The sequence below is a fragment of the Falco cherrug genome, chromosome 11 (assembly GCF_023634085.1).
Source record: "Falco cherrug isolate bFalChe1 chromosome 11, bFalChe1.pri, whole genome shotgun sequence".
Taxonomy (NCBI): Eukaryota; Metazoa; Chordata; class Aves; order Falconiformes; family Falconidae; genus Falco; species Falco cherrug.
This window is the reverse complement of record NC_073707.1, coordinates 25,374,573-25,400,832: the sequence shown is the minus strand read 5'-3', so window position 1 is coordinate 25,400,832 and position 26,260 is coordinate 25,374,573. Positions and strand designations below refer to the sequence as shown.

At 42.0% G+C, this 26,260-nt stretch overlaps 1 protein-coding gene across 3 annotated transcripts; it reads left to right on the top strand.

Annotated features, from left to right (window-relative positions):
* The first annotated feature begins 786 nt into the window (after nucleotides 1-786).
* MFN1 (mitofusin 1) lies at nucleotides 787-25,007 on the top strand. 3 transcript variants are annotated; one of them, XM_055723929.1, is made up of 18 exons: nucleotides 788-923; nucleotides 1,364-1,485; nucleotides 2,313-2,448; nucleotides 4,941-5,103; nucleotides 5,787-5,911; nucleotides 7,604-7,712; nucleotides 10,813-10,920; nucleotides 11,631-11,784; nucleotides 11,914-11,981; nucleotides 16,665-16,786; nucleotides 18,288-18,414; nucleotides 18,673-18,777; nucleotides 19,754-19,856; nucleotides 20,832-21,061; nucleotides 21,547-21,702; nucleotides 22,242-22,438; nucleotides 23,749-23,883; nucleotides 24,678-25,007. In XM_055723929.1, exons 2-18 carry the CDS (start codon nucleotides 1,371-1,373, stop codon nucleotides 24,745-24,747), a joined length of 2,223 nt encoding a protein of 740 aa, XP_055579904.1. In that variant the 5' UTR covers nucleotides 788-923; nucleotides 1,364-1,370; the 3' UTR covers nucleotides 24,748-25,007. The 3 variants fall into 3 exon arrangements, with proteins under 3 accessions (XP_055579906.1, XP_055579904.1, XP_055579905.1); XM_055723930.1 differs by lacking the exon at nucleotides 788-923 and adding an exon at nucleotides 1,162-1,180; XM_055723931.1 differs by lacking the exon at nucleotides 21,547-21,702 and having other exon boundaries at nucleotides 787-923.
* Nucleotides 25,008-26,260: the final 1,253 nt, after the last annotated feature.

Here is a 26,260-nt window from a genome sequence, read left to right as displayed (position 1 = left end):
GTTGTTCATTACACTGATACCAGCGAGGCTCATAGAATGCTGTTCCTGCAGTAAAACTAGAAGCTATACAAAATCACTACTGGGTTTTGGAGCTGTTTTGTATTTGGAAGTAAATTGTATTGGATTATTTGGGTTTCAGACATTTGAGCCTTCAGGTTGTGTTGTGTATTTCAGCTTCCCCGATCATGTTTGTTACTGAACAAAGGAACTTTTTTTTACAGTAAAGATCATTGACTTCTAAACAAAGTTTAAATCCCCCCAATTACTGCAGGAACTTAAAATACATCTAGTTAGTAATTCTCAACTAACGTGCTCTCTGTGTTTATTAAATGTCATTAATTTTCGTTGCGTGCGGTGGTTCTGATTCTTACGCTCTCATACCCCATGTGTGCATTACCCGTGCTTTTAACTCCCCGGAGTACAGCGCTGGCGCTGGAGCGGACTCGCAGGGCGCCGAGGCGGCCCCCGGCCGCAGCCCTGCCTCCCTGGCTCTGTCCCAGGGCCCCGGGCAGCGCGGCAGCCGCGGTCACCCGGCCAGGCCCGGCGCCCCTCAGATCGGGCACGTCCGCCGGCCGGGCCCGCGCCGCCGGCCGCGGGGGGCTGAGCCGGCTCTTCCCGCTGCCGGGGGTGCTGCCCATAGCGGCCCGCGCCCGCCTCCATTTCACGAGCGGCCCCCCCGCCTCTGCCCGCTCCTCCTCTGCCCTCGCTGAAGATGGCGGCCGCCCCGCCCCCCTGGGCCCTCACTAAAAATGGCGGCCCCTTCCCGCCCGCCGCTGGCGGATCCGGGGTGAGGAGGGGCGGAAGCGGAAGTGGCGTCCGCCCCCGTCCCGGCGGCGGCGGGCCAGGAGGAGGCGGCGGCGGCGGGGAGGGCCCCGCCGGCGGCGCGGCGGTTGCCGAGTAACGGCGGAGCGAGACGGGGCTCCGTAAGTGACCGGCGGCGGGCAGGGCCGCGGGGGGGCCCCGGGCCTTACCCAGCGGGGCCTCGGGCCCTCGCCGTCCCCTCAGCGGCGGCGGGGGCAGGGCCTGCGGGGCGGCCGAGGGGAGCCGCGGGGCGTCTCTCCAGGCGCCGGGGGGGTGTGAGGGGAAAGTCTCGTGCTCCCGGGACAGGCCGCACGAAACCGCCTTAAACCTGCCCCCGGGCTTCGCGAGTTGCTGTCGGGGCGTGTGGTGAGGGGAGGAGGTGAGTCTGCCAGGGTGGTAAAACCCGCGTGAGCTAGGCCTGCTGCCATTCACGGTGGTTTAGGGGTTGGTTTGCTTGGTTTGGGGTTGTGTTTTTTTTCAAGACAGGGTGAGAAGCGTATGACTTTTCACGTAGATGGGGGTACCGAATGTTTTGCTTACTTTTATGTAACTTTCTAAACAGTTGCATAATGGCAGAAGCTGCCGTCTCTCCGCTGAAGCACTTTGTGCTGGCTAAAAAGACAATCACTGCCATCTTCGACCAGCTGCTAGACTATGTCACGGAGGGAGCAACTTTTGTGGAAGGTTAGCATTCGTTGTAAATGCGAGGGTCTTGTCTGTTGCTTTGAGTATGTTTTACAGCAGCACGGTGTACATTATATATCAATGTGCTGTTTGTGTAAATATAACACCTTCAGAAATAGTCACGTTTTTCATTTGACATTGATTTTTTTCAACTTAGGCTAGGAGGAATGCCTAGGGTGGTTTGTATATGAAAGCTGATTGCGTTGCTTGGGCCAGTAGCCTAGTCTGCTGTCGGTGAGGGTGAAAGCTGAACCACTCCATCATTTATAGCCCTGTTGTGGTTTCTTTTGTATAGAAGAAAGGACAAACAGGTTCTCCCATTATTCAGCAGGAAAGTAGATCGACATGATGTAATGCAAAAAACCACCGGTTACGCTCCCAGAAGTGTTAGCAGCGTGGAGGCACCTGTGTCGCCACACGGAGTTGGTTGCTTATCACCCCAGTGAACTCTGCAGGGAGAAGACAGCCCAGCCTAGCTGGTGTATCCATGAGAGGGTCCTGGTTTTCCTTTCTGAAGGAAGCGGGTGTTGCAGAGGGCAGGACAAATCAGTGCAGTGGGCTGTGTTCACAGGGTTATTGAATCCAGCAGTTAGATTTTTGATTAATCTGAAATACTCTATGTCAGGATGTCACAAGTGCTGTCAAATGACAAGGGCTGATATCAGTGTCTGTAGTGAGGTCTTGTTTGTTTTGTTTTCTTACCGCTGTATAATTAAAATTTACACAGGTCTTTGTTGGCATGTGAAGTACTGATAATCTGTATCTTCTATCCTGGAGCACCTACTCTGTACACAATTGCTTTTATGTTATTCTTTTTCTACGTGTAGCAACATACAGGAACCCAGAGCTTGAACATGTAGCAACAGAAGATGAACTAGCAGAAATACAGGCATATAAAAATAAGTTAGCAGTCATTGGTGAGGTGCTTTCACGGAGACACATGAAAGTGGCGTTTTTTGGCAGGTAATGAACATAATTACCAGACCTTAATTTGATATCTTTTTTTTTTTTTTTTTTTCCTCTTGCAGCTTTTTGTTTGTATTTCTCATTTAAATGCACTAGAATTAGTGCTTCATCATAGAATTATTGTTTGAAATAGAATACATAAAACCATGTTCACTCTTACCTAATTGATGCCGAATATTTCTTTGATGCCATCTTGCTTTGTGACTGTAGATTAAATATGTGTATTTTGTTATATGTGTTTCATTGGCAAACTGTAAAGTAATTATCCTGTATAGATCCGTTATTTGACTTAGGAAGTTCTGAGTTTTTCATCATCTTCTGTAGAATGGCTTTTGTTTTTTTAACGTAGTGGTTTTGTTTGTTTAATATTTGTGTTTTACTGGACTGTTACTGTTGAGAATGTTTGTATTTGATCACAGGTATGGAAAACCTAAACTTTGAGCTGTTTATATTTCCATATATAAGCAGCTGAAGAAAAATAGAGAGGGTTGCCCTGTTGGTTGCATAATTAGTCTGATAGATCTGCGTGATGACTGTAAGGGATAAGATTAACAGTGTAGGGTAGGGCTAACAGATCAATCTCAATGAAGGTATGAATTTCTGCTTTCCTGAATCACTACTTGGAAGCAGTTCTAGTTCACTGTCCTTGGTGGTATTATTACAGACCAAGCGTCAAACATTTTGCATATATAAAATTTGGAGGTTGTAGAAAAGACGATGAAAATCCACCTTACCAAATATGAATTCAGATATAAAATAGTGAAGTCCTTCTAAAAGGGTACGGTTGCAGTGCTTTCGCATGTTTTTATGTGCCTGGTTAGTCTGGGGTCTGTTTGTCCACTTTGCTTCAGGAAGGTTGATTTTCTGTGCTTAAATTGAAGCATGTGGTTACCTCGTTTTTTTGGAGTATGAGTCTTCACGGTTTAGTTCTAAAAATTCTGTAGTAGTATTGAAAAAAATATGTACAACGGTGAACTTACCTTCATTTTGCTAAAAATAGTTCAGCTATTTAGAGAAAAACAATAAAAGGATCTGGGATAAAGAGATTAGTTATGTCTCAGCCTTGATGTTTCACAGAGTTAAAAGTCGAATACATTTACAAGTTGTGTGATAAATGTTGCTTTTGCAAAGGTTAGAAATTCAGAGCAGGAAAAAGAATTTAACTCTGACATCTTGAATAAATTTGTAAATTGTTGTACAGTGAGTGCTGAACAACTTCTAGAAGTGACAGAAAAATGAGTTCTAGTCTATGCAACTGCATACTGTTGTGTAATAGTTAAATGCCAAATATCTATGGGTGAGAGGTAGAGGGTTAGTGTGAAGTAGGACATCACTGAGAACTTCGAGTCCTTGCAGAGCCTTGAACTGGTGACTGGTTCGTTTTAATCAACAGGGTTTTGGTTAATTTAGCTACCTCTTCCTTCTGAAATAAGGACAAGGCTAAGTTCTGTTATGAAAGACAGCATTTGCATTATAAGAATTACACACAAAAATAAATCTGAGGGGGTTTTGCATGTTGTTTTGCGTCTTACTTTGGGAATATTCATTCAGTGAGATCATCATCCTTTGAATTTTTGATTTTTTCTGAGTTGTCATTGCTGGCTGTGGGGAGAATTCCCAGACAGCTGTGTTGTGAAATGCACCTGAAGGCAGTAGTACAACGATGCCCCTTTTGTACCTCATCTCATGCCTGGAAAATTGAATCAGAAGCAGCATTTCCTTTCTGACTGGTAAAGATGAGATGTTACTCTAAAGACAGGTTAAGTTGCTGAGGTGGTAATTTCGTGAACCTTCTGAGGAGTCACCATTGATTGCCACCATAGAGGGTAGTTCGTCCCTGCCCCTGTCATGCAGGGTTCTCCTCGTGTCCTCCTCAAGCATCGCTGGAATTCTTCTAGCTTTCCTGTGAGTAGGAATGTGGAGTTGTCTGATCAGAACATGATACTGCCCAAAGTGCTACATGTATTTTCAATCTGTTCTGTTCTTCAGGAATGCTAGGGCTGGCACAAAGAAGGGAGCAGGCTGCCCCCTGATGTGGAACAGGGTGCTGTGATTTAGCAATAGTTTTAAGTTGGTCTAAGGCATCTTTTTATGCTAGATGCTCTTGCTGGTGTAGCAAAGTTGAGCCGGTGTCTTTTACAAATTCCTTGCACGGATTCAGATATACCAGGTAAGGCATACTTACCAGTACAGGTTGGGCCTGTTAAGCCAGTATGCGTTATGCAAATGAAAATGGTTTTGTCTTGATTGGGTAAGCAATGTTGATACCAAGAAAGATTTTTGGAATTGCTGTTCAGATGAACTTTTCCTGTATACCCCTCTTCTTTCCTGGCAAGCTGTGCTGTACTGGCTTGAAGCTCTTATCACCCAAAACAGCTTGCAGCGTGTGGGTCTGACGCAGTTAAATGGTGGTGCATTCAGTTCAAGACAAAGGTATGTTTAATGCTGCTGTACTGTCCTCACCATGCTTTTATTTTCTATCCCTCTAGAACGAGTAGTGGGAAGAGTTCAGTCATTAACGCAATGCTGTGGGATAAGGTACTTCCTAGTGGGATTGGCCATACAACTAACTGCTTTCTCAGTGTGGAAGGGACAGATGGAGATAAAGCTTATCTTATGACAGAAGGATCAGATGAAAAGAAGAGTGTCAAGGTATGTTTTTTGAATGATTAACTGTACTTTTCACAGTAACTTTCTCAAAAGACAATGATTTCCAGTCTAACTAAACTGTAAGACTACCTGATTCTGCATTTTTAAGTTCTTATTTAGGAAGGGGGTAACTAACAAACTAACATGGTCTACTTCACAATTGTTCTTGGCTGTTTCAGAGAAACAGCTAACATGTGTCTCGTAGCATAGTGTAAGTTGAGTGATTTTTTTTAAAATTTTTTTTTTATAGGACTAAGAGTAAGTTCTGTTATTTGTTAAGGATTTGGAATGTGACTCTCATTTGGCCTTATGGTGCTTGGCATATTTAACTGCTGATATTGATACGTTAATCAATTTATTGTTTAATAATTTAATAAACTGAGGCAAATTCATTAAAATGCTATCGCACACTCTGGCCCTGTAGTGAATACCACTTTGTGGCTCCAGAGAAACTCCTGTCTGAGTTTTGAGGCACAGCTTGTTCATTAGATGCTGGTGAGTCTTAAGAGCTTAAAAAAAACCCAATAAAACCAAACCCACAGATATGCACCATGAGGCAGTATGAACTCTCTTATCCTGTTCGAGATTAGATTCTGGCCAGGTTTGCTTGAGAACCGAATTAGACTGATTTACAGACTTGTTTGTGGTGCATATTCATGTTGGTTTTCTGTTTATGCTCTTTATAGACAGTCAATCAGCTTGCTCATGCACTTCACATGGATAAAGATCTGAAAGCTGGCTGTCTTGTCCATGTCTTTTGGCCCAAGTCAAAGTGTGCCCTGCTGAGAGACGATTTGGTTTTAGTGGACAGGTATGTTTTCTGTTTTAGTAAATGTTTTCTTAAATAAATTAGCCATTATAATGTTTAGAAAAGAGGCTGGTTTACTGATTAATTGTGTTTTGGTTGTTAGGTTGCCAAATTATTGAAAGGCTCTTTTTTTTTTTTTCTTGAGTACGGAGTTTTTTCCTTTGTATGTACTGGTGCCTGTCATCACCTTACTGATTTTGGCCTTGTAACAGTTGGAACAGACAAGTGTCCTGTGACTGAGCTTAACAAGGGACTAGCTTTGGCTGAGGATGCTTTTACCTTTAAAACAAACAGTATGGAAGTGTGAATAGCTTTGTTGCAGCAGCAACCTGTTGCCCATCTCCTGTCTTTAAACTGATCACGTGAAATGTAAGCAATCTCGACTTCATTTTGAAAAGCTGCTGGTAAGAGTTGCAGCGCCTGCATATCAAAGTAATGAGTGACCTCAAAACGTAACTGTTACTAAAAATGTAATTGTGATTATGTTGGCTGTGTGCACATAGGTGTTGGGCTAGCATTTCCTACAGTTTGTGGGTTTAAAGAATTCTGAAAGCTGTTGCTTTGTCTATGTCAAATGCCTGTATTTCTGGCCACTGAGGTATGACCTGGTAATACTTCTTTCAAACTATTAGGTGATCTATACCTAATATGTGAATCAGTATAAATTGAATTTGAGAGTAATTCCCTTAAGTATGCGTGAATTTGTAAGTATGATTTCTTCATATCCAGAAAAATAACACCCAGAGTGTATTCTGATAAATTGTAGTGCTTGTTGTTGCGTCTCTGATCTTGCACTTTTGAAATCATTGGAAGTTTGTCATTATTTTCTTGGGTGCAGACTCGGGTCCTGTGTTAGCCACAGAGAAAGCCAGCTGGGCTGGCTGGAGAGGTGGTTGGTGTGATACACTGCTGGACTTGTAAGCTTACAGTTACCCTGTCTCCTTGGGGATGCGTGCGTAGTCCAAGAGTGATGGGAGCCCAGGGCTTGCATAGCTGTGATACAGGCTTGATTTGATCTGCACAGTCTTGGTTGCTAAAGGTGAAATGTAAAGGGAAAACAGCCTGGACTCTGAGAGAACAGGTACCTGGAAGGAGAAAATAATCTTCTTCTTTTTTTTTTTTTTTTTTTTTTTTTAATGTTAGAGAAAATTTGAACTAGCAATAATTGAGCAGCAAACATGACCTTGTGCTCATATTCCACTTGTTTTTTGAAAACTGACAGCACTTTAGTTTTAACTTCATTTTAGTTTCTTATGAAGTCCATGTGCAGGTTGCATAGCGTATCACTTTAAAGTAGGCTTTTATTAATGGAGAAATATTTTATGAACAGCCGACCTTGATTAAAATCTAAAACTTGGGATACAGGGAGGGGGGGGACCATTCTGTGAGACCGCCTGGATTTCTGACGGACTGCCTGCTGCTTTTCTTGGCAATTATGATTTGCATAGTTATTCATTTGAAATTGCATTTTGGAATATGTAGATGGTCCAATGAGCAGGTGACTGACAAATGCTAAGTGGTAATTGGCTTTTGCTAGTTTTGCCTTAAGCTTGAGGCTGGGATCAGCCTAAAGATATAAAACTTTGTATCGTCTTACAAGGCCCTTAGGGAATCCCATTCTATTTTTATCACTTTATAAAAATTGAATACTCCTTCGCTGTGTATATATGGGGTTGTGTTTTTTATTCTCAACAGCCCTGGCACAGATGTCACTACAGAACTGGACAGCTGGATTGATAAATTCTGCTTAGATGCTGATGTGTTTGTCTTGGTTGCCAATTCTGAATCGACTCTCATGAACACGGTATGATGTGCAATGATTTTATGTCACTCTTTCATTTAAATATTCAGCAGTTCTGTAGCTGAAATGGCTTCTCTTAGACCTTTACTGAAGCTCCCATGAATCACTGCATTTAGATCTTGCGGATAGGATTTGGGGGTGGGAGGTGAGAAACAATGTATATTCCTCACGAGGGAAGGGAGAACCAAGTTTCTTACCAGCTTTGCTTACTCTGATTTGAGCATCATGTTTGTCCTTTCTGTCTCGGTTTCTTTTTTGATAAATGGATGATGTAGTACTTTGTTGATATTTGTCAGCTGAAGACACTTGTATTATTGAAGAAATAAATTATGGATTATTTCATACTCAGAAGTTCCGTAAAATACACAAAGCAGGTGAAGGAAGTTAATTTCTGTCTTGTTCCTCCTGTGTTCATGTCTCAGAAGAGGGTGAACTCCCTTCGTGCACCTTGTGTTGAGGACAAGTGCTACAGGTTCCCCTCATTGGGCTGTTTCTTCTGAAGAAGGCTAGCAATAAGCATTCACACTGCATGGTTTTGTGCAACACGGAGAGCAAAAGAAGTTTTAACATCTTTATTCTATAAGGCCTTGTTTCAAGAGAGAAAAGACTTCTATATACCTTGCAGCCTAAATATTGCATGGCTTGTAGAAGAAGAGCATGCAGGGTGGACAAAGGAGCTGTTACGGTACTCAAAATACAAGACCAGAGATTTGGTTTAATTTTGTAGTAATTTCCAGTTTTGGCTACACCAAGTATTGTGAATGCAGACAGTATCGGTGTAAATTATTGGAAGTGTGACTGCCAGAATGTGGTATAATGCTACTGAGAAATCTCTTGAAGACTCCTATTAAGCCTGCTGTAGACAAATGAAGTGTTCTGATTGTTCTGAGCATAGTTCTGACATGCAGTGTCTGACCTTTCTAATTATTGAGGCAATTTTTAATATGAAAAGAACTGAATGTACAAAGACAGTATTTCCTTGAATTCTAGCAAAGCAGAATAGTTTGGTAGAAATCTGAGAACATAAAATGAGTTTGAAAACGTTACATTCCATCTTCTGAGCCAAATCCACAAAGACTCAAATACGAAAGAGTTGTGATTTAAAAGGGAAAAAAAGAAAACTGACAACATCCAAGGGAAAGAGAGGATTTGGCACAGCTATGGCTTTATCTTCACCATTATCTCATGAGGGACGCTTCTTGGCTTTTAGAATGGAGGGAGCCTAGAAGTCGTTGCGATTATGTGCATACCACAGTAGGTTTAGTTTTTTGGTTTTTTTTTTCAATTAAAAAAAAAAGGAAGAATTAAAAAAGATAAGATTTCAGTGAACATCTCATTACTATATAGGAACATGGAAACAAAAGGGACCTGTGTGCCAGATTTCGGTTTGGTGTAATGAAGTAACGGAGAAAAGGCCAAGTTTGCTCAGGAAAATGAACCGTTAAAACCAATCTGACTGACATAATAAATCTGCAGGAAAGACTAATAGGCTGTATGTCTGCTAGAAGATTCTGTTAATTTTGTATTTGTCTGATCCTAAACACCCAGTCACAGAAGTGCTACTCTGCTTTTGAATGTGATTTTTGGCCAAACTTTCTTCTTGTCAGGCATGGCTAAAACCTGCTAAATGGGATTCGGTTAGTCTTGCAATTTGTTTCAAGCATTAAAGTCTTGCTGAGGTGTTCTGGTTGCCAAGCCTATAAATCCTCACTTAATACTGAGCACCCTGTAATTATTAGAATCTGGAAATTGCCAGTGTCCAGGGTGTGTATTGGAGGGAAAGGAAACAGATCCGAGTTGTGATTTAGGCTTTGGCTCAGTAAACAGCTCTCTTGCTCCTTCTCCTCTTTAATTTTTTCAGCCTGGTAGACAGAAATGAAGTTGCTATTAACAGTTATGTAACTGCTGTAAAGCATTTGCTTACTCTGAAGCATTTGTATTTTGCTTTGCATTGTGGAAAATGGTAGTTTCTTTCTCCATCTACACAAGTTTATCCTTCAGATAAAGTGTATAACAATATTCTCATCCTCCTTGGGCGTTTTTTTTACCTCTTAGCATAACAGATTTGAGAATACTTGGCAGCTGCTACACAGCCACAGATTTTTTGCGTAAATGTGTTTTTCTGCAGCAGTAATCTTGTTTATAATGCTTACTCCCTGGCTGATGGAGACTAACGTATCTCCAGTGTTGTGTCCAGAACACGTGGTGGTGTCCTGCTGCAGATTCAAAAAGCTTATGGCAGCACAGGGGTCTCTTCTGTTTCAGCTGTGCTGAGTGTAGATTCACTCCACAACTTACCTGTGGTGACTATGAAAACAGCAATGATGGGTGGTAGGTACAGGCAAGGGACCTAAATGCATTTTCAGGTGCATGCATGTCTTTTATTTTTAAGATTAAAACATTCAGCAGTGACTTTCCTGTGGCTCAAGCCATACATCCTCATATAGAAAATGTAGCTTGTCTGTAGTTCAAGCTGATATTGCCTGGTTGAAGAATGTAGTTAGAGGCTGGTCTTTTGGATATGGCAGGTGAACAGGAGCATCTTGGTAGTTCACGTAAGGAAGACTTCAAAGTTTTAGCCCAGTTGTCTTTATTTAAAAAACGAAATGAGCAGATACAGTGTATTTTGTGTGTTCTTTTTCCCTCCCTCTCTTCCCCAACAATATTTTGAGCCTTGCACAACTGCGAACAAATGTGATAGAGGGCCAGAACAATCAAAGGACATGAAGCTTTGTGGTAGGTAGAGTGAAAGGAGGAGGGAAAAAAAACAAGACAGTGAATGACATGATAGATTTATAGAAAAATAGACTTTTATTTTCCAGTGTTTTCTAAACCATTTGTTTTGGAAGTTTTCTTAATTTGTATTTGCACCTAATTTTAGAGAAGCTTGCAGTATCTTCTAGCATTGGCATTGGTTTTTTAGACATTTGATGACTTTTGGACTATCATAAGTCCTCTTTTGTGTGGGTTATCTTTGGTTTTTAATGATAATGAATTCTTTTCAGTAAATATTTTAAAAGCTGGATTAACTTCAAAATATGTTACAGAAGAATGTGTGATTCTGGATGTCTGGGGAGTTTTCTGTTTGTGCTTTAATTCTTAGGAAAAACATTTTTTCCATAAAGTGAATGAACGACTTTCCAAGCCAAACATTTTCATCTTGAATAACAGATGGGATGCCTCTGCATCAGAACCAGAATATATGGAAGATGTGAGTGATTTGATGGCTCTTTTTGGGGTTGATTTTTTTAAACATGCAAATAAATAAAGAAAAGGCCTCCACACACATACAAGCATACTAAATTGCCTAGTTGATACAGTTATGAATATGAAAACACCAGCTTTGCCTTTATTAATAAAAGGATAAGTTATCTGGTCAGAAAATGGAAGTAATGTATTCCTTGCTCACAGCACAAAGCAACCTGCAATATATGCAGGCAGGTAGTGCAATGGGAAGCTTGTTTAGAACCTTTTTCCTCCGCGGTTAAGCTTGTTTCAAATCTTTGTATTACCTTTAGTTTCTGTAATGGTAACGCAGCCTGAGGGTACAGGTTATACATGTATACATGCGTAGATTAGCTGGCAGAGTACAGTGTTAGCAACAGTTCAGTGTGCCCTTCAGGTATTTCCAGCGGCACCTAGCTTGCAGTAATACTTATTCCTCTGTACACGGGGAATGAAGTGGTTACCCCAGTAACTGAATGAGATCTCTCACTTACATAAGTACAGATAGTTGTAGAAGAAAGTATTGTTGCTTCCAGGGCTGTTTAAGTGGTTAAAAGCAGCTGGCTGCATCAATAGGATTAGAAAGTGTCTGCTACCTAAGGGGTTGTTCAGCATCTGTTTCTGACTCTTGACATTCAGATTTGATGATGGCTCAATTTTTGCCTTTTTCTCATGAGCTTTTTGCCTTTTCCTTAGGTGCGTAGGCAGCACATGGAGCGTTGCTTGACTTTTCTAGTTGATGAACTCAAAGTTATTGATCCTGTAGAAGCAAGGAATCGCATCTTTTTTGTTTCAGCAAAAGAAGTTCTGAGTGCCAGGAGGCAGAAGGCCCAAGGAATGCCAGAGGGTGGTGTGTAGGAACTCTTGCTTTTCCTTAAATACAGAAATGTGTCATAAAACCTGATAAACAAAAATATTTAAGATAGAGTCACTGCTGTGACGTATTCCTCTCACCCTTACGGTCTGTTATGTTTCACAGGTGGAGCACTTGCTGAAGGATTTCAAACAAGATTCCAGGAATTTCAACATTTTGAGCAGATATTTGAGGTATTTATGATGGGCTTTTTAGGCTGCCTGGTTTTTAATGCTAAGGTAGCTTTTGTTTACGCTTAGCTTAGTTTTTCTGAACATTACCCATGTTAGCAAGTGGAGGAGTGTAAAGTATTAAACTGTCTGACAGCTTTGCCTTATCTGTGGATTCCGTTTATCTCTTCTCACCTTGAGTAAGATGTAGTTGTTGGAAAGAATTGAGGGAAGGGACCAAAACTCTTTGCTCGTGTTTGGAGATCTCAGTAGCAATATAGTCTACATAAAAAGAGATGATGCCCTTAGAGACGTGTGTGTGTCTTACAGCCGTGGGCCGGTGAAATGCTTGGCATATAGTAAGCCTTATTTTGTTCTAGTTACAGCTTTGTAATTAATGTTGTAATTCAGGACACAAATAGTAATAAATCATGTTCCACCGATGTAAACCTAAGTATTTAATTGCATTGTTAAAGCCAGGGTTTTGGAACTATGACCTTTGTTGACTTACCTCTGACACTCTAAATATTAACCCTGGTTTTGCATCCTTGTTGCTGTACAGAATCTGTGCTTCAACTGCAGTTTAGCTATGTTCATAGCTGGAGTTTAAAGTTTCTTGAGAAGTAGGACTAGCTAGTCAGGTGGTTTCTTTGTGATAGGATCCATTTGTCTTGCTGAATTTGATAACTAATTAAAGCCATTCTTGGGTATCTTAAAGAGGCGTCTTGGGTATGCCTCTGTGGGTTTGTGTGGTATGTATCAGCATATCTCATGCAACGTGAGCCTGAACAGTATGACTGTAGTTTGTATACAGCAAATAAATGCTCAGGACTGCTCTTGCATTCCTGGACCATTAATTCCTTGTTTGGTATATTTTAAAAGATTAACTGCATCTGTAAAGTGTTTCTTCTGGCATTAACAACAAACTCATTTGACCTTAGCAAAGCAGAGTTGTATAGTGGTGTGCGTATATCAAAAAGGTGTTAAAATAATAGCTTGATTCGGTCCTGCATAAGCAAGAAAATGTCAGACTAAAGTTTAAATTTAATCATTATCGACACTCTTACGATAGATGACTGAGTTGTTGAAATGAATGGTTTAGAATACCAGCAGGGCCTGAGTCCATGAGGCATGAAATTTCTTGCTTGTGTCACTAGTTGGTAGCCAAACGTGTTTTTGTTTGTGATTTTTGTCCTTAAAATTATAGTAGGAAACTCAACCAGTAGGGAAAAAGTGGAAACAAAGCTTCTGAACCAGTTATTGTTCTTTAACGTATTTTGCCATCTGCTGTACACAGAGCTTTTTTGACAAAATCTCTTACAACTACAGTTAAGCACTCAACACTTAGGATATTTCAAGATTAAGATGAATGTATGGCTTACTGAATTATGTGATGCTATGAGTGCTCAGCACATCTGTAAATTACACATTACAGTCTCAAGTTGGCCACTAAAATGAGAAGCATCCATCACAAGGTCACAACTGTGACAAATTTCTTTGGGAGACTGGGATAAAAACCAATTCTGTGACAGCACTGTATGGCCTTAAAACTTTTTTCTCTTTCACATTATGTTTGGTTTGCTGCACACCTTCCGACTCCCAACAGTGAGAGTGGATTATATAATGTTTTTCCCTGCACAGCCATGTTTCATCCTGAAATCATAATGAATGGCTTTGAATAGGAGTGTGATCACATCACCTTAAGAGCATGCCAACATGTGCTAAATTAAGATTGCCAAAGTGATTTAAATTTTGAGTGTCTGATGTTGCAGCCTCTTTCACATTCAGGTTTTGCGGGCAATTTTCTAATGATACAGCATTTTATATGCTTTTAAATCAAGGCTGGTAAGTTCACCAGGTCTGAAATCTTCAGACCATTATAATACTCGGATTACTGTCTCTTGAGCTGATCAAGTAGCTGACATCAGCATATTATTGTCATCAGTTATGTTTGCCAGCGCTAGGCTATACCAGCTCATACATTAATGAAGAATATCATACATCAGGTAGAATTCTTCTGTATTCAGTCTGGGAATGAAATCCCACTTGATACATCATGCTTTATGCGCTGCTAGACCGAATTCAGATGCTGTGCAGCTGTGAGTACAGCCTAAGCACTGCTGGCTAAAGTGCTTTGCGTTGACTCCAGTTCCTGACAGAGGAGCTGCAAGTCCCCAGACTGTTGGGTTACACTCCAGCCTGTGACAAGGAAGGGCCAAGAGCACAGATGCTTCTGTCTGTCCTCGTCAGACACTGACCCCTTCCGTGCTTCAGTCTGTCTTGCCTTTAGCTCCTTGTCCCTGTTCAGGTGCCCTGCTCAAACTTTCCAAACACCTCTCACACTCTTTCATCCAGTTCCCATCTCTAAGCTACCTCGTCACCTCATTTATAAACCTGTCTGCATGTTCCATGTTCCCGCTGGCTGTATGTGCTGGTTTTGTTCCTCCTGGATTCTCTCACCCTGCTTGTCTCTTCACTAAAATTGGACAGCTGCTTCCTCTTTTCCATGTGGGCTGAAAAGAGGAACTGTTAACTTCACCAGTACTTCCACATTCCCGATCTTAGTATCAGTTCCCTGAGGGGGAAGCCTTTCATCCAAGGACTGATATGAACTCAGTATGGCTAGAATCTCAAAAAACCAAAATCTAGAAACAACCCATTGGTGCTAGTCTGTTGTGATACGGGAAAAATTTGGACCATTTTGGACAGGTTTGTAAACTTCTGTGTGAGGGCAAACGGCATTACAAAAATAGATATAACATGTTTTTATGCAAAGCACAGGGTGGTTCAAGTTGCTAAAAGAAAAACTGGTCCAGGCATTACTAGAAACACTTGTAAGCAGTGGTGAAATTCAGATTTTAGAGATTCACGTAGTAGCTTTAAAAAGTGAATTTACTATGTATGTCAACTGTATTACAACAAGGGAAAAAAGATAGCAGTCTTGAAGGGTTGAATTAGTGGATCAGTTCTGAATTTTTATATTGTGGAATAACAGAGGGTAGTCCTTGTATCTTTCTTCTGAAATTTTACAGTGAGATACATGGAAACGCTTTATCGAAACAGCAAAGAAGTGCATGCACGGTGCTCGGTGTGCAGCAGTCCTTAGTGGATATTCTACTCAAAACCAAAGTTTCTCCCAAAAACTGGGAACAGAAGCGGTGTGGTGAGAAGTGGAGAAGGGAGGCAGGGCAGGATAGTAGTTCTGGCTGTAGCTTGGAGCGAATTAAGGGAGCCTGGATTAGCACGCTACTGCACAGTCCTTCCCTGACACTGCTCGGGAATGTCATAAGCTGTGCTCTTTAAGTCTGTCTTGCTGTGCTGAAAGTGGGCTGGAAGGTAATGGTTTTAGTTACGCTGTTGAAACGTACTATTTCTCTTTGTTTTGATAAATACTTATTTACAGACCTAACAGCAAAACTGCTGCTGTCCCCCTCTTACCTCTCCCAGTTGTTTTAACTAACCTTTGTGTTTTTCCTAGTGCTCTAACTTGGATTTTCTGATTGTGTTGTGAGTGACTGTCATCCTTTTACCTACCGCATACTAATGTTGGGAAGACTCTTTCCTCTGTGTCTAGTCTAGCTCTTACAATGTGCTGATACTTACGGAACTCTGGCCTTTCATTGCTGATTTCTAGATCTGCTTCGTCGAGGAACAGGGAATATATTTTACCCATTCTGTTTATTTTGTTTTGATCTATTATTTTTAGATAGCTGAAGTTTGTTATTACAGCCTATGCTGAGGTCATAGGCAAGTCTTTTAGAAGCAGCCTAAACCTGTTTGTGCTACGAAAGGTGCATCCATAGATTGAGAACAATTTTAAAACCCCATAGTTCTGATATAAGGAAACCAGCCGCTTGTTTTCTTCCCCTCAAACATGAAGATACTGCTACTTTGTGGTGACTTAGTGCAGGCTGAATTCTAGCAGCGTTTAATTGGCTACGTAACTCAGGATGCGCAGTTGCTTGGAAAAAGTCACAGTCTTAATTTATGGTTTATCACAGCTGATTTGCTTGTGCCCAAATTGAACATTTGTATATCTCTTCAGTCAGCATCCTGTAGTTTCTGAATCACTGTACAATATTGGAAATCGATTAGAAATCCTATCTTTAGAGCATTCTCTACTTGTTCATCTACACTTAATAATCTGCAAATAAGCTAATATTTTAAGGACTGTTTAACAACTCTTTTTAATCCTATAAGATAATCCTTTTTTCTTATTCCTAATTGTGTATTTTGTTCCTGGATGGTCAGAATTGACATGAGCATGCCAATTGTATTGACCGAACTGCCTCTTGAAACTAAGAAAATCTGTTGCAACAAGGAAAACTCAAGTCAGGCAATATTGCCAGCATTCATGTTGGAGATAGATATAATTCCAAAGAGATAGTTTGGAAAATTTTTTTGCGGAGCTAGATTTGTCTTATGTTTCATCCAAGTTTTCTTTTTTTCTTTACACTGTTGATTTATCTTAAAAGAATAAAGACCTAGGCACATTACTGTGAATGAACACGAAGTACAGATTGCTGCTGTAGACTCATTTAAGATTTCAGTTCTGTTGTCGTTTAATTTCTGTATACTTTATCCCTTTTTATTTCCCATTGGTTTAAGTTCATGGTAAAATTAGCAGCATGTGCTTTCTGACAGTGAAATTCCTGAATGTGTTGGCATGGAATTGCAGTAATGTGTTGTGGCTTGGGCCCCTCGCAGGAGTGTATCTCGCAGTCAGCCGTGAAAACCAAGTTTGAACAGCACACTATCAGAGCTAAACAGATAATAGATACTGTGAAAAACATTATGGACGCCATAAACGTAGCGGCAGCAGAGAAAAGGTAGGTTGGTTGGAGGGCTGGTTGGCTTTGGTTTGTCCACATCCTCTGAGGAGCCATTTCTATGCTGGTGATTTTCTTGGGCCATTACGGACTTTACAATTCACTTTTCTCGCTTGGTAAGAAAGAAATTCTCTGGCGTGTCAGTCTTACTACTTACTGTTCACTTGCACTGCTCAGTCTTGTCCTTGGTTTGTGACTTCTGTGTAGGGATCTTGGTTTACTTTGTTATTCTTTGTTATTGACTTACAAAGGCAGTCTGGGTTTTCAAAGATATCTGAAATTTTAAGTTTTTCTAGCTGTATCCAGCATTTCAGAGATGATGTCTGGGCCTGCTTTACCTGAGTTTTTTGTTAACAGTAACACTGAGAAAATAAATGGGAGGATGTAGACACTTTAATTTGCAAGCAGTTAGAATACTGTAACGGCCGAGAGGAGCCCAAGCTAACAGAGGCTTGGCCTCTGACCCTTTCCAGATTGTATCCTTAAATATCTTTGTTCTGTCTTTGCTCATGTAATCCTTTTCGTGCTAATGTTAACAGCTCATACACTCTGGTAGTTTCATATATTTTTTGAGGTCTGCATATGGTATTTTTCCTCACTTTTGTTGCTAGCTCTTGTTGCTCTCTTACACAGTGAACTTGCTGTCATGTTTAATCTTTTCTGTGTCTGTTAATAGTGTGTCTTTATGTTTCAGCAGACTCCACTGTGCCTGTCAAACACAATCTTCTGAGTATATCAGCTTTCGCAAACTGCCTGTTTATGTACTAACTTGTCTCATGTTGTCAGATCCTATGAAAACATGCTGTCAAATGTTTGAAAATATTCTGATATTCTACTTCTGTCAATTCACCTGCCAAAACCTGTGTAGTGACCCCTCTTTAATCTGAATTGCAGTTTGATATTTCTGCTGGCCCTTCGAGATATAACTGCTTTAGATTTTAGAGCAATTTTTACTTAAATGATAGGTCGAGGACTTCTGAAAAGAGTTGTCTGTAACAAGGTTGGTTTCTGTTTTGCTTTGCACAGTCATCAGACCCGTGTCACTGTTAAGGAATAATTGAGTGGTGCTGGTGAGCAGCAGTAGGACAGTTTGATCCGACTTACCCTTTTTCTCTTTTTTTTAAACTTTTTTATTTATTTTATTTTTAAATTGGGATAGACTAGGTATTAAAGAAACCCTGATTCCCTGCACCTTTTTCAGTTGTAATTATGTACAGTGGTAACAATTCCAGATTCAAATACTGTTTTTGTAAATATATCAAAACCCAGTAATCTGAGTTATGTTGGATGAGCGCAGCCTTTAAATGCGCCTGTACATTTGATACCTGTATTGCAGTCATTCTGAAGCAGTGCCTCAGCTTTGTTCGGCCAGGGTCTGTTGGAATTCTTTTTGGCAGCTCAGTAAACCTTCAGCTAGGTTGTCCGTGGCTGACTGTGGGGCTTGTTTCGTTACTGGGAGAATACCTGCTGGTGATGGTCATTTCCTTTTCTGCCGGGTTAGAGTCCATTCAATGGAAGAGCGAGAAGATCAGAAGGATAGATTGGACTTTGTTCGAAATCAGATGAACATTTTGACTGAAGATACTAAGGAAAAAATCAAACGTGTTACTGAGGAAGTAGAAAATAAAGTAAGTAATGGCAGTGTGAAAAATCTTCTGGATTCAAGTGTTATCTCTTCTCTAAGGCAGTTCTTTTAGGTGCCCACCCATCTCATGAAATGTCTAGTATGTTCCTTTCCTAATATAAAAAGGGGGGGAAAAGACCTCGAAGTGGCAATCATTCCTGACTATCAGGTAATTGAATCATTAATTGTAACAGTTAATGCAGTAGTCGGTTTTACTCTGGCTGGAAAAGAAACATTTTATGTATTTACCGCATTCTTCCAGGTTTCCTCTGCAATGACTGATGAGATTTGCCGACTTTCAGTTCTAGTTGATGAATTTTATTCAGATTTTCACCCTTCTCCTCAAGTATTGAAGCTCTATAAGACTGTAAGTTTTCTTGCATGGTTTGAAGCCAGGCTCTTTGTCTTTCCTTTAATTTCTACTTCCGTATTTTTACAACTTGCATAGCGTTTTATGTGACGCTTTGTTTAAGCGTTGCAGGATTTTTACTTTCTGACATGCACATATCTGTCTACCTAAAACTGGAAAAGGTTGCAAATATTTTCAGCTTTGTTTTTGGAAAGAAATTAATTTTTGGTTTAATCATCTTTTTACTAGAGTGGTTACTGAAACTGACATCCTGATTTGTAGTCTTCTAGTAAATAAAGACCTTACGTAAACAATTTTCACTACTCCTAAAATGAAAGAGATATAAAAATAAAATGAGCTTGCAAACACTCAATGCTTTATGGGTTTTTTAAATTATTTTTTCTTAAGAAAAAGGCAGTTTTTATTAAGCTTCTGTAAATTCCTGCTCAAACTTAGTATTTGGAAGGAGTATACGCCTGTAAGCATTTGCCTCTTACGCTCAGACTTTGCTGCTCCTGAATGGCTGCCGAAACTCCTGCCTGTTTCAGCCTTATTGATCAGCCAGCAGTGCTGCATTTTCAGGACGGTCTGTGCTGTCCTAGCTCTGCAAAATTTCCAGAGCAGACCGCCGTGGCCGTTGGTGGGGTCAGTTTATCTTTGTGCAGAGCAGTGAAATTGGCTGCCGTCAGATGCCAGCAGTAACGGCTTTGCAGGGCAGTATGGCAGTGGTATGCTTCTCAGTGTCACCGTTTATTGAAAATCAGACTTTTCCGTATGCTTTTCACGATGACTTTTTCCTAAACAAATCTTCCCTGTGTCACTTCAGGTTTTCGAGTTGCAGCGTGCAATTTAAAAGCATGGTATTTCCATGGTAACATGCTTTTCTTGCTACTGTACATAACGATGCTTAGCATTTAACATACCTCTGCTCTGTATAATGTGATTGATTAGCTAAATATAAATTGATGAGCGTGTATTCTTTATAAAACTTCAGGAACTGAACAAACATATAGAAGATGGTTTGGGAAAGAACCTGGCTGACCGTTGCTCCAGTGAAGTCAATCAGTCAATGCATCAGTCGCAGCAGGAGATGATTGGTAAGAGGAGGGAGGAGGAATGTTAAGACTTCTTGTTTAGAGGAAGACAATTTAAGAAAACCTGCTTTTAAAAGAATTTTCTTTCTGATCTTGATTGAACATTAACACTATAAAATGATAAAGGAAAAGCCATCCTAGATCAAGACTTGAGTGTTCAACTCGGTAGCCTGTCTCTGATGTTAACCAGTAACAGATGCTTGGGGAGAAGAATAATGAACCAGGGTAAATAGAGCGATCCATCCCCAGTGCAGGGACAGTGAGCTGAGATGCTGCACCTGGGTTAATGGCTTCAGCAGGCAGTAACGGACATGCCTTCTGGGAACTTGTCTGATCCTTTTATAAACCCATTTAAACTTTTGGCTTCCACAAGAGATCCATGAAATACACTAGTTGTTAGATAATGTTTCTGCAGTGTAACCCTCTCCCTAGGTCCCTCCAGGTTCTAAGTGCAAAACACAGGATAGTTTCACAAAAGTATATGTGCGGTCTCTTTTTTGTTAAATAAGTAGTAACTTTACTGCTAATCCATCTTGCTCTTCCCATTTGTTTCTATAGAAGATAATAAATAAATAAATGAAAGAATCAGAGCAAGATCATGAAATAACGTGAAGCCTTCTGTCACCTTATGCAATAATGTTGCCTTTTCTGTATGGCACTACAGAACTACTGGATAAACCTACTTTTTCTTGGTCCATCCTTATCTTTTGACCATTGATAGAGGTCTTTCAGTTAGTTCGACCATTGTTCCCAGCAGTGCTTTCTCAATGAGTTGATTTTGCATGACTGTCTTCTTTTATTAGAGCACTAAATTGCCTGCTCTGTTAGAAATCGGTACTGCTAAAATGCCCACCGATTTTACACATACATAAATAAATCAGTCAGTTTAGATTCTTGTCATTCACAAAGATGCTACTACTGAATATGCTGTAAAGCTTTTAAAGTTAACTCATCTTTACCATTCTGTTTTAATTCTAGAAAATCTGAAACCCTTGCTGCCTTCTGGTGCTCAGGATCAGCTCCACTTGCTAATTCCGTGTAGGAGGTTTGACCTTAGCTATGATCTAAACTGTCACAGTCTGTGTGCAGATTTCCAGGAGGATATCATGTTCCACTTTTCTTTGGGATGGACTTCGCTTGTAAACCGTTTCTTGGGTCCTAAACAAGCTCAGAGAGTGCTGTTGGGACTAGCAGATCCAAACGTACAAGTGAGTGTACTTCACTTCAGAGATTAGGCTGACATTAAGTGCCTTGTTTTACCTTGATAGAAATGTATCGATTTTTATTCACATGCTTGCTGCTACTTTACCCTAGTCCTTTTGTGTGAAACATTTTTGGTGCAGATTGTTTTTATTGGATTATATTCAGGGTTAGAATGGAACCAAAAATCTTTCCTAAACTTTCTGCAGCTGTTCCCCGAGTTCTGTTTTCCTTTGGATTGAACCCTTTGGGTAGCCTTTTTGTTTGTAACTTCTGGATCCTTACAGCAGAGCCAGTCTTACATAGAACCCTTATTCTCACCCAGTCCCTGTTGAGCAAGGAACTGTCAAAACCTCCACTGCTTATCAGGAGCACTGTTCAGATTGCTGTGCTGAAGAGTTTTAAGTAAATCAAACCCTGGATATATGAAAAACAGTCTGCTGTGTAGTTCCTTAATGCTTTTTACTCAGGCTGCCATATTCCACTCTTCTAGATCCCTCGTCCTTTAGCTTCCACCCCATCTGCTGCCAGCGTTCCTGCCGTAACTCCAGAGAACGTATCGAATGATGATTTTATGGTTCCTTTGGTAATGAGTTTAGCTTCACTGACATCACGGACCTCTATGAGCATCATCGTTGTTGGCGGAGTGGCAAGTAGTATTAGCAACGTTCACTGTACTAGAAGTGATGGCAAAGATTAAGCTGGTCTTTCCTGTTTGGGGTGCAACGTAGGAAGCATGTAACAGACTTAACACTGGGCCGGATGAGCATATGTAGTGCACTGGACACCCACAATCAGTTTGTAGTGAGAAAATTAGTCTAATTACTCTGAGGATAGTAGGACGTATTCTCTGTGCCATATGTCTGTGTTCAGTTTCGGAATTATCACATGATTTGACGGTGCCTCATTCAGTTTGGATTTAGTGGGAACTTTGCTTTTTCCTTCTTCCTGAAAAATCAGTGAGGCTTCTGTAACTTGTATGTTCTCCATGCCACCAGGGTACCAGCTCATTTGAATATAGGTATATTGCCCTGCAATAATAATAATAATAATAATAATAATGAAATAATATAATTTCTTAAACCAATCTGGTGAAAGGGCCATGGAGGTGATTTTTTAAAAAAGGGTGTGGAATTAGGTTTTATTCTGTGGGGCAGTTTACTGAAGCCAATGAATTCTCTTTTTCAGATTTGGAGAACAGTAGGCTGGAAACTCATCTCTCTCTCCCTAAGTATGTATGGGTTGTTGTATCTTTATGAGAGACTGACTTGGACCACTAAAGCAAAAGAGAGAGCCTTTAAACAGCAGTTTGTGAACTATGCTACTGAAAAGCTGCAGATGATCGTCAGCCTTACCAGCGCTAACTGCAGCCATCAGGTGCAGCAGTAAGTGCCACACCGCACCGGTGTTTCCCCTCGCCGGGGCAGGAATCCGTGTCAGGGCGGCTCTGTGGTGTCCTGGGTGGGGGTCTGGCTGTGTGCCATGTGGGAAGGCAGCTTCTCTGTCCCTTAGCGTTCGGTACGCGGGAGTTGTAAGGGAGTTTGAAGTGACCGCCTGAGAAGGTCAATGCACCCATCGCTGCGCACGTGTGAGAGTCTTCAGGCGCGGACTGTCTTTGTCCAGCACTGCGCTATGAAGATGCGGCAGCTGGTTCAGTTCTAGTGACGGCTGAAACTGGTCTGGCTTTTAGACTGGCATGGAATCGGCCCCGCTTCGGGGGTTGGTGTGGGCAAGCTCTGAGCAGACAGTCCTGGCTCTTCTGCAGCACAGAAGGAGAACTTAAGAGCCTTTCTGAGCTGTTCCATTTTTGTGTGTTTGTCTCTTTCCCGAACACTTTTCTTCCACCTGTCTCTGCAAACTAATGTCTGGGTGATGATTGTCTCCCTCAGCCTCTCCTGTTGAAACTTTTTTGGGGTTTTTTTTGATTTAAAATATTATTTCAAAAAATTAGGCCTACTAAATTGAGACCTCTAATCACCAGGGTGCAGAACACCTCTCCTGTGTAGCCCAGGGAATACTTTACTAACACAAAGTTCAGCTTCAGCAGAGGAAAGAGAATCATCCCCGTGTCCAGCAGCTGTGTGTCTCTGTGAGGACATGGAAGAGCTGGACTCAAACCAGTGCTGCAGTGAGGTGAAGTAGAGAGGAGATGTCTCCTCTCCTGCGGGAGAGCCCGCTTGCTGGCTCGGGGTGGTAAATGGGATCTTTTTTCCCCCTCCGTGTAAAGAGGAGCCTTGGAACTCAGGTTGGGAGCGCGTGGCTGAGGCGGCAACCGGGATTGGATGCCCCAGCAAGCGGGGGGCACTCCTTGCCCTGCAGAGCCCCCACACGCTGCCCGTGAGCAGGGCGCTGCACGGGGGGGCACTTGGCTGCTCCAGCACGTGTCACTGCCCGAGTCCCCATCTCAGATTTGTACCCGTCGATGCTCAGTGACAAACTGCCCGATGCTATGCTGGCATAGACTGAGGTGCATTTTTTCTGTTTAAGGTTTCTTTATTTTAATTCAAGAAATACATAATTCTCCTGCTTTCTGCTCTTCTGTAATCCCTTAACAGCTGGAGACTTTGATTGCTGTGTTCTACTGCACACTGCAATGCCGTGTGATTGATTTTATTTACTTACTTATTTATTTATTTATTTGTAGCACAGCCTTCTGTAAATCATGATTACAATTACAAAATTGTTTTTGCTTTAGGGAAATGGCCACTACCTTTGCTCGGCTCTGTCAGCAGGTGGATATTACCCAGAAAAACCTGGAAAAGGAAATTGCTAGGCTTTCCAAAGAAATAGATCAGTTGGAGAACATACAGAGCAACTCCAAGCAGCTCAGGTAAGTGTGGGTGTGACGGGCCAGGAGCACATTCCAAGCCCGGCCGACTGCAGTGAGACTGGTGCTTGCTTTTACCTTCAAGTGGCGATGAGGCAGGCGCAGGCGCAGGGGGGTGTGGCCGTAGCAATCTTCTGGACTTGTAACAGCAGCTCTGGTTAAGTTAAATGTATGTGCCCATCTAGGTGAATGAGCAAAGTTCCAAAATATTTTTTCTTAAACTGTCTTCACCTTTGTCTCTATTGTGCGGGAGAGATGGCTTTCTCGGGAACGTTGATCTTCTGTTGGTAAATTAGGGTGGCCCCTTCCCAGAGCGCCCTCCTGTAGGAGAACACCAGAGCAGCTGTACCCTGTGGAGTCGTTCAGTGCAACAGTGTTTCCTTTAGTCCCAGCAGCAGGTGTTTATGGAAGAGAAACTTCCCGCTGTCGGTGGTTTGGGGAGTTAGAAGCAGCCTCAGCCTTGGCTTCATGTTCTTTTCGCTCTGCTGTGAGGCTGCCCCGGCTGTGGGCGGCCTCGGGCGCAGGAGTGCCGTGTGCGGACCCTGCTGAGCGCCCCCCTCGCAGCTGCAGAGCCGGGGAACCCCTGGGTGGACCTGGCACAGCCTTTGGGGAAACAGACGTGGGGCAGGTGCCTGGCGGCCCTAGTCGCGTCCTGCACTTGCAGAGTCCCAGGCTCTGGCCGCAGCACCTGTGGGTTTCAGGAACAGGGGAACAGAAATCGAACGCTGCTGTTGATTCTGCGTTCTTTGTGACTTTGCTGCATTGAAGTAAATGCATTGCTTTTGTTTGTTTTGCAGAAATAAAGCCATTCACCTTGAGAATGAACTAGATCGCTTTACAAAACATTTTCTTCAAAAGAGTAAATAAAACGTTGTTGCTAACTTCCCCAGTGATCCTTTGTAGGACAAAGTAGAAAATTTACAGATGGCACTTCTCCTCTGTGGAGTCACATGAAATGATTTATATTCTAACACTTGTTAATTGTTGTAAAACTTGGATTCTGATGGTGAACCAAACTGAAGAGCTGTGGTACTGGGCGTTATGTTTGTTCTGCAGATTTTGGGTTAAAAATTACCTTTAAACACTAAATTTCTTTGGGCACTTGACAATAAAATCCCAAATGCTTACTGGTATTCTTTAGTATTTAGCAGTGGCAAGTCTCGCTTCCTGGCATCCAGGAGTTCATGCAGGGAGAGCGAGCTTATCACAGTGATCACGGGCTCGGTTTGGGTCGCTTAGGAAGTAGCCAGGGACGAGGATGCTCCTTTTGCTTACGTGTGTGGTTTTGTGTAATGAAGGGAAGTATGAACTCTAGCGTGGGGAAAGGACGCTGGAGTTGTTTGGAAAGCAAATGAAACTGTGCTGGGCAGCAGTTCCTCAAGTGAAGGGTGACAGTGAACCGCAGAGCGTTCCCCGGTGCAACGCAGTAGGCTGTAGTTTCCCTTCTGGCTGCCACGTTTAACAAGATGGCATTGATTAAGTAACAATAACCCTCCTTCCCCGAGCTTGTCAGCTTTCTTGCAGTTGGTGAAGTAGTGAAACGGTCGTCTGCCCCCGAGAGCAGGGCTGGAAGCCAGGGTCAGGGGAGCTGCAGCGGCGTGTCACTGCCACCACGCTGGCCTCCGGGCACGGGGGTTGCTGAGCGGTGGTCTTGACTCAGTTTCTGCACGTTGTGGGGGGGGAACTCCGTGCCAGGCTTGGCCTCGAGCTCCTGCTGATGGATTCGGAGCAGGGGGAGGCTGTTCGGCAGCTTCTATGTGCGCGGTAGCCTGAGCGGTCCCTCGGTGCTGTAGGCCGGCTCTCAAGGCAAGGCCTAGGGCAGGGGTGCGGGAGCACTTCACCTTCGCTCGCTTCCAGCAACGCAAAGCCTCTTTTCGAGGAAAAAAAAAAAAAAAGTTTTTGCTGTTGCCACCTGCAATCATTTAACATCTACCTTTTTCTAACTAGACTTTTTAAATAACTTATTTTAAAAGAGAAAGCCTTTTCAGAATATTTATATATTTTTATGGAAAGTGTTAACATGACTAAATGAAATACTGAACTTTAGAAGAGGTAGGGATTTGTGATTTTCCAGTAAATAAGGGCTATCTTAAAAGGAAATAGCTGTAAAATGTAACAGTGGAGGCAGTTAATTATTGGAAGACCAAGAACGCTGCCTCGCCACAGTGTGTTTTGGAGGCAGTTAATTATTGGAAGACCAAGAACGCTGCCTCGCCACAGTGTGTTTTGGTGCTTGTTTGTGACTCCCAGCACAGGCGTGGCTCTCCGGGAACGTCCCATCAGCGTGTGCGGAGCCTCGCGGCTTTTGAGGGAAACTGAAATACAAAAGTGAGTAACAGCCCAGCCTGCTTGTATATGAGGATATCGATATGTATTAATG